This window comes from Phoxinus phoxinus (genome assembly GCF_949152265.1).
Source record: "Phoxinus phoxinus genome assembly, chromosome: 6".
NCBI classification, from domain to species: domain Eukaryota; kingdom Metazoa; phylum Chordata; class Actinopteri; order Cypriniformes; family Leuciscidae; genus Phoxinus; species Phoxinus phoxinus.
This window is the reverse complement of record NC_136881.1, coordinates 8,918,446-8,933,389: the sequence shown is the minus strand read 5'-3', so window position 1 is coordinate 8,933,389 and position 14,944 is coordinate 8,918,446. Positions and strand designations below refer to the sequence as shown.

At 36.6% G+C, this 14,944-nt stretch overlaps 1 protein-coding gene across 8 annotated transcripts; it reads left to right on the top strand.

The window, feature by feature from the left end:
* Nucleotides 1–2,320: 2,320 nt before the first annotated feature.
* LOC306999960 (BRCA1-associated ATM activator 1-like) lies at nt 2,321–11,281 on the top strand. Of its 8 annotated transcripts, XM_079615103.1 has the most exons (15): nt 2,410–2,418; nt 2,533–2,604; nt 2,702–2,797; nt 3,757–3,911; nt 4,715–4,862; nt 5,548–5,941; nt 6,337–6,456; nt 7,023–7,102; nt 7,183–7,286; nt 7,709–7,892; nt 8,256–8,329; nt 8,438–8,522; nt 8,992–9,090; nt 9,198–9,367; nt 9,848–11,281. In XM_079615103.1, coding segments are annotated over exons 1-15 (2,502 nt in total). In that variant the 5' UTR covers nt 2,410–2,417; the 3' UTR covers nt 10,568–11,281. The 8 variants fall into 8 exon arrangements, with proteins under 8 accessions (XP_079471232.1, XP_079471230.1, XP_079471235.1 ...); XM_079615106.1 differs by lacking the exon at nt 2,533–2,604 and having other exon boundaries at nt 2,321–2,418; nt 2,632–2,797; nt 7,186–7,286; XM_079615104.1 differs by lacking the exon at nt 2,533–2,604 and having other exon boundaries at nt 2,321–2,418; nt 2,632–2,797.
* The last annotated feature ends 3,663 nt before the right edge of the window (nt 11,282–14,944 follow it).

The following is a 14,944-nucleotide window of genomic DNA, read 5'->3' as shown; positions in this document are numbered from 1 at the left end:
AGTCAAGACCAAATAATATATTTATCATATTTTGTCGTTTTATAATGCTAATTTGCTCGCATTTGCAAATAGTACTTGCAACAAATACTCAAAACAATTTCATTTGCAAAAAAAAGCACATACTTTGTGCTCAAAATGAGCATAAAATAGAAATAAATATTAGGGTTTAGTAAAGATTTACATAGAAAAAACGGCATAAACTTTAAAGTTGACCATGTTTTAATTAGGGTACTCTAGATACCATTTCATAAGCACAGTTGTGAAAAAAATATATTTTTGTTACCATAATGTTTTGATTCATAGAGTGATATTTTGATTAATGTATTAAACCAGTAAGGGCCAGCCTTAATGGTGGGCCAGATGGTGTTTGTTTGACCAACAAACACCATCATTGTTATTTATAATACTAATAATACTTTTCATTATCCGCTGAAAAACCCACCTCAAACCAGCCACTATATGCCCACTATTATAATATTAGACTATGAAATATTACATAATATGGTGTGTTGACACGAGTGAAGATGTCTAGAAATATAACCTCTGGAATAATGGTGGGAAAAAATAAGAAACGTTGCCTTTGCAAACAAATGCTCTGTCAGAAGAAGAATAGCAAATGATAAATCACTGCCCTTTACTCCTTTCAGTAAATGCTACAAGAAAATTGTATGACATCAGAGGATTTAGGAATATGTTCTTACTTAAAATTCATATTAAAATAAAACATCCATTCTCAGCAGGAATCAGTAAGTGTGTTTACTGTATATGCACTTCAAAAGGTTGAATTTAGTTCTAAAAAACAACAATTCATTTTGTATTTTAATGTATGTAAATGCTTTAGCCTGAAATCATACCAGTGTATTTTTTGCTTTGTCCAGCATGTATAAGAAATATTCAGACTACATTGGCCTCAACAGTTGCTTGTCAAACAGTCCCTTCCCTCTTGTAGCAACATCTCTTCTCTTCTCTGATGACATGTCTGAGGACGGGACAACATGTCACTTACATGACATCACAGCACTAGCAAAGTTGTTCGAGAAACTTTCACTTGGATTTACATCACAATCGGGAAGAAACGCAATTTAAAAGGCTGGTCATTTTTGACAGGGAACAGGGAACCAAATTAGGTAATGGATTTTCAACACAGCACATGGGCAAAGACAGTTGCTATAGTGTAAGAAATGGATGTTAAGACATGATGGAAATGGAAATGTCAATAGAGAATGAAAACAATAGAGAGAACGAATACAGGAAAGAAAGAGGTGTTTCTCTGCTCCTCTGAGCTGAAGGCACAGCTCTCTCTGCTGGTTGTAAAGCTGAACGGCAATGTTTTTGTACTGCCTGTATTCTTCCATCTTCAGACAACGTTTGTCCACTAACTCCTGCATCAAAAGCATTGCAGAAACATTGTATCAACACATTAATTACATATAGAAAGAAAGAAAGAAAGAAAGAAAGAAAGAAAGAAAGAAAGAAAGAAAGAAAGAAAGAAAGAAAGAAAGAAAGCAAGCAAGCAAGCTTTGGACTGGCTCAGTCCTTTTGCTTAAAGATTTTTTAATCTTGAGGATTTTCAGGATTCTTTGATGAGGTTGAATGAACAGCATGTATTGCATTTATTAAATGTGGTAACACTTTACAATGGTCTCATTTGTTAACATTAGTTAATTAACTACCATGAACTAAAAATGAGCAATGCATTTGTTACAGTATTTATAAATACAGTTGTTCATTGTTTGTTCATGTTCACTAATGTTAACTAATGAAACCTTATTGTAAAGTGTTCACAATTTATTAAATAGAAATCTCTTGTAACATTTTAAGTGTCTTCATTTTTTACTTTTGATCAATTTAATGCATCCTTGATGAATGAGTATCAATTTCTCTCTCTTTTTTAATATCAAAAATGTTTGAATGATATCACTGTTTCCACAAAAATGTTAAGTAGCAAAAACTGTTTTTAAACTTGATAATAATAATAATTGTTTCTTGAGCAGCAAATCAGGATGTGACCCTGAGGACTGGAGTAATGATGCTGAAAATTAAGCTTTGCCAACAGGAATAAATTATATTAAAATAGAAACAGTTATTTCAAATGGTCATATTTCATATTACTGTTTTTACAGTATTTTTGATCAAATAAATTCAGACTTTGGGCACAAAAAGAGACTTCTTACAAAAACATTTTAAAAAATGAATTTTTCCAAACTTTTGTAATGTTAGTACTGTATAAGGCTAATATTTATTTTGATGAAAATGTTGTACCAAGTTTTTAATATGCAATTCTAATGAGTGATAATGCGTCAGACAATTGATGCTGACTGCCTCCTATCTGCGCAGAGGAACGCTGTAACAACCATGCGTGTGAATGAGCTCGTATTTTTTATGTCCTTTCCAGCACGCCGTACGTACAGAGCGAAAGTAAGTGCAGCCAACTTTGATACCAAACTGTAACATGTGATGCATGAAAGGGTGTTTTTTCTTTCAATACTGTATATGTTTTTTCCCCACTTGCTTTTAAATGACTTATTGTAGTGTACAGATGCAGACTCAGACAAACGTTTGAATCGTTTCTCCATACTGGCGTAACGTTACCCTGTTGTGAAGGTAACGTTTTGTTGTTGCCACTTGCAGTTGGATTTGATGTGCTGGTGACTCAGGGATTTTGATATCATGGACAGTGACTGCTTATCTTTGCTACCAGCGGTCTGTCTGGTACTGGCCGACCCGAAGCAGTCTCCACCTGATGACACCTCGTTAGAGAAACTGCTCGATTGGTTCAAAGAGATGCACAGCCAAAGTGAGTAAACTGGAATCAAATTGATACCAATTTTTGACTAGTTGAGACCAAGATTTCATAACTTTAGAGTAATAAATTCTATCTATCTATCTATCTATCTATCTATCTATCTATCTCTCTATCTATCTATCTATCTATCTATCTATCTATCTATCTATCTATCTATCTATCTATCTATCTATCTATCTATCTATCTATCTATCTACATGTCATGCATACATATTAGTGCTGTCAACTAATTTTCACATTGACTCCAAATTGACATTAAAAACAACAAAGATGGTATATTTTAAATATGTGTTAATTGTCATCTTATTACTAAACAAAGGTCAGTATCATCCATACCAATACTACTACTGATGTTTTTGTTTTTTTCAATTTCTGGGAATGGAATGAGTAATCTAGCCATTCAACATTACATTATAGCCTAATTGAAATCCATTAGTATTTCAACATTTAATAGGCTTAAAATATATATTATAAATAATACTATTATTAAAACTTTTAATTTAATTTAAGTGAACTTGAAATATTCTTCACAAAGCATTTATAATAAATGTCATATTTAGCTGTGCTTTTAATATAGTGTGTTGGAAAAAAATGAAAGCTGTCAATTACTTTTTCCCCACTAAGTTTATTTTGTGTGTTCATTTTACAATAAGCAAGAAAATGAATAGTTAAAACATTTGGTATCCGTATTTTTATGTGAGTATCGGTCCTCTCGATTCATCAGTAATGCTAGTATTTACACTTATTTGTGCACTTATACCTGCTGCGCGTGTCTTAATTATTGAGACAATCACATTACTGACAGGATAAAAAACAAGCTGCCAGATAGAGCTTGAAACATGTAAGCATCCCTAGGGTCGCGCATATCACGCACAATATACTGTACGTACGTGTACAGTATATACTGCACATTGTCTGATAGTGATTACTATGTCTACGTGTTTCCTCAGGTAATGAACAGGTGCTTTTGCAACATCAGCCGTGCCTCAAGGAGTTCATTTCCAGTGTTTGTACGTCTAAAACTACAGATCCTGCTATCCTGTCTTTCACCCTCAAACTCACTGGACTTTTGGCTTGCACCAAGCAGGGTTTCCATTTGCTCGAGGTGAGATAGTTTCCCACTATATTGTCACAATATCAGTGACATAGTATTTGCTCGCTCACAGTAGGTTCTCAACATTTCTTACTTCAAGACCCCCATGATTTTAGAAAATATTTGAAGGCCACCCAAAATATTTCTGGATGATGCTGGTTTTCAAACTTTATTTACAGAAACTAGGATTGGCAATATATTAAAATCATTCAATAGAATAATTATAAATAATTGACAAAATTATTCCACAATTCCAGAAGTTTCAATAACTGAAAGTTTTCAGAGTTTATGCTTTTACACCAATAATGTACATGACTTTTCTCATTATTTGTGATTACAGTTTTTTTTACTCACAAATAGCAATTTCTACCCAATAAACTATTTTAAAGCTTGACATAACAAGAAAAATGTATATTCATTATAACAAAATGCCCATGACATTTTAGAATTTTATTAATTTACATGAATTTTCCTGGTCTAGATATCACACATTTTAAATTCCCATTTATATCCAGGTTTTCAAAGACTGCGGTTCTTAAGTAAAAATGTTCCTGGTTCTTCATTAATTCCCTCAACAACTGCATTTTATTTAAAAGTAAGAAATATGTGTCAAAAAATATTTCAGGTTTTAATCATTTTTATGTTTTATCTTATTTTAATGGTTGTATTTTTGCTCCTTTTGGAAGTTTGCAGAGGCCCCTTGGTTGAGAACCACTGGTCTAGCACTAACCCAAAAAAGTACTATGGTATTCTTTGCAGTTTGCAATGTTTTCCAGTCACATCATGTTTTTGAGTTCTCTGTTTTTGGAAATAAGGTGGGAGGTCTTTTGGTGTGTGTGTTTGAGCGGGAAGCCTGGTTTGTGTGTGATCTTTGGGAGGATGCCTCAGTTCGCAGTGGCTGGCTGCAGGGACTGTTGAATATGCTGAAACACCGGCAAGCTCTGGACTTCATCTGTGGAAACGGTGAGAATTGTCATAATCTATCATCCATTCCAAAATTATTAAGAAAGTTCCAAATGTGCATAAAATGGACTATAATAAGAGAGTTGTGGGCCAGTAAAAAAAAACATTGCAACATAATATATGCTTTAAATTGCAATCTAAGAACTACTTTAATTTAGATGGCAGATGAAATTAATGCTTTTATTCAGCAAGGATTCATTCAATTGATCAAAAGTGTCAGTAAAGACTTTTACATTATTCTATTCACTTATACAATTAAAAGACTTATACAATTTCTATTCAAAATAAATGTGGTTCTTTTGAACTTTCTATTCATCAAATAATCCTGAACATTTTTGATCAGAGTTTCCACAAAAGTATTAAGCAGCGCAGCTGTTTTCAACATTTATAATAATAATTATAAATGTTTCTTGAGCACCTAATTATTAATAATAAATCATTAAACATTTGTAACAATCCTAAACCTTTTAACAATAGTGTACATAGACATTCACACTCTGTATTTCATATTTATTAGAGGTCATCACATACAAGTAAACACTGTATTGCATTGTGTTGTTTTAATTATGTTGTTTCTAGACTGTTGCCTGTTAGCTGGTGTTAGGGTTCAGATGAGACCATGAAAAAAGATTTTCGATCTTTAGTCTTTTCAAGTCTTAAGTCTTATATTCTGTTCTATCCACAGGACTCCTCAAAGTGATTCTCCAGCTGCAGAACGACGGGAGTCTGTTTGTTGCCTGTCTGGCTAATCAGCTTTTAGTGCACATCCTAAACTTCCTCACATCATCAAACATGACCAATGGCAGTGATGCTGTGGAATCAAGAGAATCATCTTTGAGCCCTGATTGGGTCTCGGTCTCCTCAGAGATTATGAATGGCGTGGTTGAGGCGTTGAGCTCAGATGATCATCCTCGGGTCCTCCAGGGCTTACGGCTTCTGTCATCGGTTCCCTCTCAGTGTGGAGAGCCTATCAGAAGCACGCTATGGAAAGATGTGCTAGTACCTCTGGAAGTGTTGATCAACAGGGGGTCTGAATCATTGACTCAGCCTCTGATGACTGTTCTTCAAGCTGCTGTGAGGTGAGTTGAATAGGACATTTTTTACATTTTATGTATCTATTAATTTGAGCTAAAATATTTGTATTACCAAAAAAAAAAAAAAAAAATTATAATAGCATAAATGTTAATGCAAAAAACAAAACCTATTAATTCTGCTTTGCATCTAGGTTTATTCCATAATAATGACATAACATTATCCCACATATTTCATTAGTTACATTTAATTAATTCTGATTGTTTGTAGTTAAAGTGATATAATTTAAAAGCTGCTTTAAAAAAAAGAAGGCAAATAAATGTACAAATTATAGTTTATTTCAATTACTCAATATGGAAAGTACATAATGTTTTATTGTCTTCTCTTAAATATGTATTCAGTGTAATTTAAGGATGCAGAGAATTTTTTTTGTCTGTTGCAGGACGCCTCTGCTCGGACAATCGGAGTATAAAGTGGAGGAATTACTGGAAGCCATGTTGGGTTCTGGAAACAAAAATGAGAGTTTTCAGTGTGCTGCACTAACCATAAAGCTGGAGAAATGGTGACTACTGAATACTTTTCACATATGCTTAATGCAGCATTAGGGGCTGGTGATAAACTGGTAAAAAATTTAAATGATCATCTCTATCGTGGTTACGTTCATGTGACATTGCCGTTCAGCGTGAAAGTTTACTATTGGTATGCCCTTTCAAGCCTTACCAGTTTAAACATTCTTGTGATTTGTTCTGACAGGTGGTTTTCTGAACGATCACATACAGCATGTGGATACTGAACTGAGTTCTCTTTAACGTCTTATTGCGATTAAACTGTCAGATACACGCAAGGCTATGTCAAAAAATGTCCGTCTTCTGACTGACTGATTACTTTACAGGCTTGAAGACCTTTTACTTACATTACTTAGGCTAGTAGCTGTGATATCGAAATTTGCATTGAGGATTGTGAAATTGTATAATTTATAATTATCTAATATTTCCGACAAAAATAAGTATTGTTAACGTGATATTAAATGACAAGATTTTGGTATCATCCATCCCTATGCCATATACACACATTTGAAATGGCAGCCAGTTATGTATTGTGTTATTTCTCTTTCTCTTCATCTTTTAGCCCTGAGGGTTTAAAGAGGAAAGCTATTGATATCGTCTTGCTTCCCCTGCAGTGTGTGTCAGCGCAGTCTCAAGACACTGGTATCACACATTCACTGAATTGTGCCTTTTATATGGTAAAAACCATGCAGTTGTACTTACAGAAGTCTTCATATCTCCAGCAGAAAAGATGAATTTAGCCCTAAAGGAACAGCTATCCCAGAAAGCCTCATGTATTTCCCACCTCATGCAGAGTTTATCAAGTCTAGAAGAGCTGGCATACACAGTAAGTAGACTTTTGCTTCACTCTCAAGACTCTCTTTGGGCCGGTGCACACAGAACCTGTTTTTAGGTTTCCCACTGTGCTACTTTAAAAAAACAAAAAACATTATGTAAACGTGTGCACTAAATGGATATCTTTAACTGTTGCATCTGTTTTTAAGGAGATTGTGTCAAGTTCGAAGTTTAAGTTCCAAAATTTATCTCGAAACGCAGCTCTCTTTCTCTCTTTTCTGTCTGCAGTTGAAAACTATTGTGCGGTGTCTTGCATTTTTGAAAGCAACAATACATTCTGTGTAAATGGTTCCTTAGGCTGGGTTTTTTTGCGCATTGTCCATGCAGATTTTGCTGTAAAGTCTGTGGAATGGATTTTAAATGTACACAAAGAATGTGTATTCCACAATGAAATGTGTACCTTTCTTTTGTTAGAAATATCAGTTTGAAGGCATTTCCATTCACTCGGTCACCAGCTCTGTGGTGTTGCTTCTGAGGATTTGCTCTGGGCATTGCCCCTCCTCTTTGATTCAAAATAATGCCTCCACTCATCTGATTGGCTGCTGCAAGGTTCAGAGGTGTGGCCTTGATACATTAGGCGCTCTCAGTGTGTATGAAGGTAAAGACTCCTTCAGATAGAATTTGAGTTTCACCTTATGTTGATATTGATATGAGAGGGATGAGTAAAACATCATAATTAACTATGCAAAAGGTAGTAGCATTATCAATATACACAATGTTCAGTTTTTTTTTGATGAATAGAACGTTCAAAATAATATCATTTATTTAAAATGTTTCAACAATACAAACATCTTTACAGTTAAACCTGATTCATTGAATAATCCTTGCTGAATAAAAGTATTAATTTATAAAAAAATGATAAAGTGTAAATATATAAAACAGAGCCTACTGACTTTGGCATCATTGATCTTGAAAGTGATTGGTATTGGCTGTAATCTCTGATTAATATTTTTACATATAGAAAATATGAATATAAGGAAGGACATATTTGGTGTCCTCTTGGACTATCTAAAGAGTCCAGATTCCCATGCTACAGTAAGTACGCACACTTCCTTATATCTAGTAGCTAATATTACTTTTTGCCTTTAAAGCAGATCTGTTGTTGAAACTCCTTATTTACTTGAAGCTCCTTTGATTTCCAAGGTCTTGAAGAAAACATATCAGGCCACTGTGAGCTGGATTGCTGTGTGTTCGCCCTTCCCTGATCTCCTGCAGTTTATCAGCCATGGTGAGGAGCACTTCAGCCTCATTTGTAATGTGATGCGGGAAATTTTGATAAAAGGTGTCTATCTAAAAACATTAAATCAAACAAATACATCATTCCTTTATCATTTAAAGGGATAGTCCAACCAAAAATTCTGTCATCATTTTCTCTCCATCATGTCGTCCCAAACCTGTATGACTTTCTGTCTTCTGCGGAACACAGAGGAAGATTTTTTTCCTGGTATCTAAACAGTTTTGGGTCCCATTGACTTTGAAAATATACATGTATATGGAAGTAACTGAAACTATTTGGCAACCAACACATTCTTTAAATATCTTCTTTTGTGTTCCACAAAAGAAAGGAAGGATTAATAGATACAAAAATGATCCTATTGTTTTGGAAGATTCCGCAAAGACATGTACATTTCAAAAACAGAACGACATCAAAAGACATCACAGTATATGGTCATGAAGTGAGTATGTGTATTCTGCAGACCTCTTTCCTGTATTGAAGAAACGGATGTGTGATTTGCGATGGGAAGTGAGAGACTCCACACTAGAGTTCATCACCCAGCTGACTGTGGCCCTCAACAGTACCACAAGCATATATCGTTATGCTTTTACCATTTCATCTTTTGCTCTGCAGAGTATTTTAGGGATAGTTTTCATTGTAATTGTACTTTTTGTCTCTTTCTGCCAGGTAACAGTGGTTTCATTGAAGCTCTCCACACCAGCGGCATGGTCTCCATTCTCCTCTCTTCACTGGCAGATTCAGAAGGCTATGTAAGAGCTAGTGCTGTGGCTGTCGTCGGGGAGGCCGTTGACTCTTCTCTTCATCACACGGTGCTTGTGTGCAAGAGCAACCTGCTGGTGAGACAGTTACTCAATACGCAAATGTTTTGAGAGCTAAAAGTTTATAAATACATTTTTTCCACCACCATGTCCCTTTAGGGGCTCGGTATTATAAAGTATAGATGTTTAAAGTTAAATATTCAAATATTTTCATCAAAAGACAAAAAAAATATTCTGGACAATTAAACAAGATAAACAATTGATAAACACAGTGAATTGATCACTAAGCAATATCTCAACGCTGACTGTTGCATCCCACCAGCTGAGAAGCAGTAGTTTGGACCACAAAAACCAAACATGTTACACAAAAGAATCTAAAAATTAGTTTTGGACCACCAGTGTGAAGAAAGCAATTCTGGCCTCAGTGAACTTGTCAAGTGTCGCAATTGTAGCTCATTGATCATTTTAATGGATGGACACTTGACGTCATGTTGATATTCTTGTTTCATTTTATTTCTCAGTTTAATCTCATGTTCTTCACGTGTTGTTGAACTTTAGGAGGAGGCCTTGAAGCAGATGATGACCATTCTCTCTCAGGACACGGAGGGCTTCCCGCGTAGAGCGGTGGTCAAAGCCTTCACATCATGGCTGAAAGGATCACACCTCGTGACAGCTGTGCACCCGTTCCTGAGCTCCGTTCTGTCACTGGGATGCAACGATTTTGACTGGGAAGTGAAAATGCACACACTGGAGCTGGCAGAAGTGTTGATGGAGAAGACACTGACCTGCTGTCCATACGCAGTCCAGAACTTTGGTTCCTCTGAAAAGGAATTGATGCAGGCCTTGAGCAAACTGAAAGAATTTGGGCTGTTTGACTTGCTTTTTAACAGCTTGTTTGACTGCGACAGACCCGTGTGTGAGAAAGCCTGTGCACTCTTGCTCAAACTCAGAACACTTACATCTGAGAGAGCAGACTTCGATTCCACTCTTGTCTTAAATGTAAATGGGAACAGATGGGGGGACGAGGTGCAGAGTAGATACCTCAACACACAGCAGGCCAAAGGATCTGTGTGCACATCTGATGAGAGAATGGACAGTGGTCTACACTGCATCAAAGACATTAGCCTACCCATGATACTGCACATACTCGATCTAGATGACATGCAGAGGACGTTGAGGTTGAGTAGTGATCATGTCGTGAATTCGCCCCGATCGCTAATGGAGGACATTCTTTCAGCAGCCCAGCAGAGTGAGGACAATATAGTAGATTGCTATTGAGAATATACTGTTACAATTTGAGACTTTTTTTAGGGGCATTTAATAAAGGATGATTTACAGTCTGTTCAATATGTTGTATAATATCAAGGTCCATTTAATTTGTACAACCTGTATTTTAAGAGTTTTTGTAGTGTTTTATTTTATTTTAAAATAATTAATATATAGGGCTGCACAACTTGGCCAAATGATTGTTGCGATTATTTTGTCCTATATTGTGATTTATTAGTTTTTCAGCTGCTCATAAACCTCAATTCAACTAATTTTATTATTTAATGCACTTAAAGGATTAGTTCACTTTTAAAATGAAAATTCTGTCATCATATACTCACCCTTAAGTTGTTTCAAACCTGTATGAATTTCTTTCCTCTGCTGAACACAAAGGAAAATATTTAGAAGAATGTCAGTAACCAGACAGTTTCTGGTTCCCATTGACTTCCATAGTATCATAGCTTTATAGCTTTTTTGGCAGCAAACACGTAAGATGGGTTTGGTGCACACAGGGATAAAAAAGTACCCCATGTGTAAAATGAAATACTCTGCTGTATCTTTACTGCTGTGGGCCTAATTTTCTGCCAGAGGTCCTGGACATCTTGTTCAGATACATGGCATCGTGGATTGGATCAAATACCAACAGATAAAAAATCGAAACCTAACAGCCGGGGCTAGAAATCTTATAACGGGCCATGTTTGGATCTTCCAACAGGACAGTGATCCAAAAACAAATATCAAAATCAAAACAAAAATGGGTCACTGAGCACAAAACCAAGATCTGCAATGGCCATCCCAGTCCCTGGCCTGAACCCTATAGAAAATGAGTGGGCTGAACTGAAGAGAAGAAGCACCAACATGGATCTGGGAATCTGCAGGATCTGGAGAGATTCTGTATGGAGGAATGGTCTCTGATCTCTTGTCAGGTGTTCTCCAAACTCATCAGGCATTATAGGAGTAAACTCAGAGCTGTTATCTTGGCAAAAGGAGGTTGCAAAAAGTATTTAATAAAAGGGTGCCAATAATTGTGGCCAACGTGTTTTGGAGAAAAACATTTATTTCATAATGTGATTTAGCCCCACTTTCAATTCTCTTGCTTCAATGAAAGGTTAGAATTTTGGAAAATTTTTGAATGAAAGATCAAAAGGATAAACAATGCAGATTTATTTTTTACAGCCAGTTTTGATCATATTTACCAGGGGTGCCAACAATTTTGGCCATGACTGTATAAAATGGACACAGCGACCCCATAGACTTCAACGGAGAAAAGTGAAGTCAATTGACCCTTTGCATGGAGCTTGATTGACAGGTGATCTGACCAATCATACTTCGCCATCCGCCATTTTGTTCGACAAAGCAGTCAGGAGAGTAAGTAGATTACAGTTTTTCTCAATTGTTTACACACAATTACTGGTACTTGAGACACAATGACCACAACATGTAACTTATTCACCAACCCCCTGAACCAATTTTGCTAAACTACAAGCACAATTCCTGCTTTACACTCAATTTGCAGTTCTAAAACACACTTTTTTTCAAAACACTACACACAATTCTCTGAATTTGGCTCAATTTTCATGGAGAAAATATCTTGTTTTCACAAGGAACACACTGCCATTAAAATATGCACACTGACTCATCACATGAGCAAACACCCGTCAAACAGTTTTACAATTAGCAGTAAGAGCTTTAGTGTAAAAGGGCAACAGGTGAGCTCTTCAATGGAGCAATGGATGCCAACATTGGAATTTTTGTTATAATTTTAACTGTATACAGTAAATTCTTCTGTTGTTTTGTATGTAGACCACAGTATGTACAACTTTGTACACATTGTGTTTGTGGGGAAAATAAAATATATTTGTTACCGTGTATTTGTGTATTCTGAGTATAAAAACAATATTCTCAAATATTTTACGACACACTTATGTATGTACTGTCTGTAATAAGTGTAACACTGAACAAAAAAAGGCTTAATTCATTATGATGAATGGAGAAGACGTGTTTTCCATTCATCAGTGTTTTACATTGAGCACATCAGTGTTCAACTGGTTTAAATGTCTAATCATATGGGGGTTTGTGTGTGTCATTTGAAAAGAAAATACCATTTTTAAAAAGAAGAAATCCATTTTTTTAAAATGTAAAGTTTCATTTTGCAGGAGAATTGAGGGGTTTTGCCCATTGTTTGTGTGTTTTTTGATTTGTGTGAGTTCTGAGAATGAGGCATGCTTTCAGAAAATTGTGTGCAAACAATCGAGAAAAACTGTAACGTGAGGACTTGAACTTGAAAAACGGAGTCTACTGACGCCTTTCCGTGGTTAAAACAACATTCCTTATGTTCATTCATGTTTATTTGATGCTATAAATTAACTAGAAGGAAGAGATGATCGGTTCACGAGCAGCTTTAACTGATGCTCAACAGCGATCTGTCAGACACATTAAAGAGCCACAAAACGGTATTTATTGTTTAAATGTGTTTAAAAAAATTACCAAATTTGAAAGGTGACTTTGTTTAATATGTTTAATATTAAAAGTAACCAAAAAGTAACCTGGTCTGTCCTGTCTGTCAGCGCGTTGTCAGTGTCCTCTCTGCTCCGTAATGTATTTTTCTCTGCGTGAGAACATGGTGTGGCGTGATAGCGGCATAGCTTGTCGGACTTAGCGACAGTAACTAAGGGGGGCGGGTCTTTGCGAACGGTCAATTAGAAGCACTCACTTCCTGATGGTTGACCGTACTGCGCAGGCTCAAACTGAGCTTGACGACATAGATGTGACGTGAACAACCTGTCTGACATATGTAAGTCTTGTAGTAGCTGTGCCGAGAGAAATCTGAATCATTCCCTTCCGAATCTCGCAGAGACGGAGAGCGTGAGTATTAGCTGTTCATGAGCTAGCAGCAGGATCAACTTTATGACTGCCTATGGGCTTCTCCCTTGACTTTATTTTGACTTTATGCTTCCACGTCCCCCCGATTGCTTGCGAGCTTCTCCGCCTGTCTATACGGTAATTTCTCAACTGTGCGACAGAAAGTCGATTGGTTATGACGCAATCGTTAGCCTAGTTTTTACAAAAACTGCTTCTACGGGGCCATAACGTAAGATACAAGGTAATGGAGCCTTTTATACATTGTCGTGTTTCTTTCGAAATAAATAATGGACAAATGGAGTCTTTAAACGCCTCAGATGTAAAGTGAAACTGAAACTGAAGCCTCCCTGGGAGCCGCCATTGTAGCAGACCATCACCTGCAGTTAGCATTTCATTGACTCCCATTCATTTTGGCGGCACTTTGACAGTGAATAACGTTACATCTGAGGCGTCCAAAGACAAGGATTATTATTACTTATTTATTAAGCCCCTGAATTATTTTTTATATTAAATAAAATGTGGAAAAAAAAGTGCACTGTTGATCACACAAGTGAACTTTGTTTCACCAGGAAACAAACTTTCAAAACAAACTTCCTGGTGAAACATTAAAGTAGACTAGTGTGATCAACAGTGCACTTTTTTTTTCATATTTTATTTACCGGTAATATTGAGAAAATTATTTATAAATAAAAATGAGATGCCTACTCTCAGATAAATGAGGCCTACGATTAATCAGATGCAAATAGAAATTTAAAACCAGTCCTAATTGAAAGAAAGCAAGTTGACAAAAAGATTGAAACAAATATGTTGGTGATAATATAGCATAATGAGTGATTTATAAGCTATTTTATGTTGGCCGCCCGCCAGTCATTTTTGACCGGGAACATCACAGGTTGTAACGTACGGAATGAGGCGGTCGGATCCATGTGCAGCACTTTATTTAAACTTGACACACAAGCAGTTGAAGCAGACATACACTCAAGCAGACAGTTCAACGAAGGGCAATCCGGTAACTCGTGGTCAAAACAGGCTTAGGTCAAGGCAGGCAGCACAGGTTCATAAACGGTCCAGATAACAGGCAAGGGTCAAGAGTCCAGGGAAACACGGAATACTAAAACCAGGAATAATGCTCGGAGATGTACGCTTATAGTGTAACAAGACTTCGCAAAGGACACAGGGAAAACTCAGGTTTAAATAAGGAACTCAATAACAGGTAATCAAACACAACTGAACATAATTAAACAATAATGAGTCCATGGTGCAAAATAACACAGGAAGAGAGTGCCCTCCAGTGGCTCATGCGGGCACTCCAGCCGCTGATTGTCACATAACCCCCCCTCTAAGGAGCGGCTTCCAGACGCTCTTAAGAGCTCCGGGGGGAGGTCAACGGGGGATGGGATGGAGGGCCAGGCCCGTGCAGGGGAACGGGACCAGGACACAGCCAAGGCGGGCCTGGACCATGGAGCGTGGGCGACCAGGGCGGAGAACATTCAGAAGGGAGCCAGGGTGGAGCACACTTGACACAGG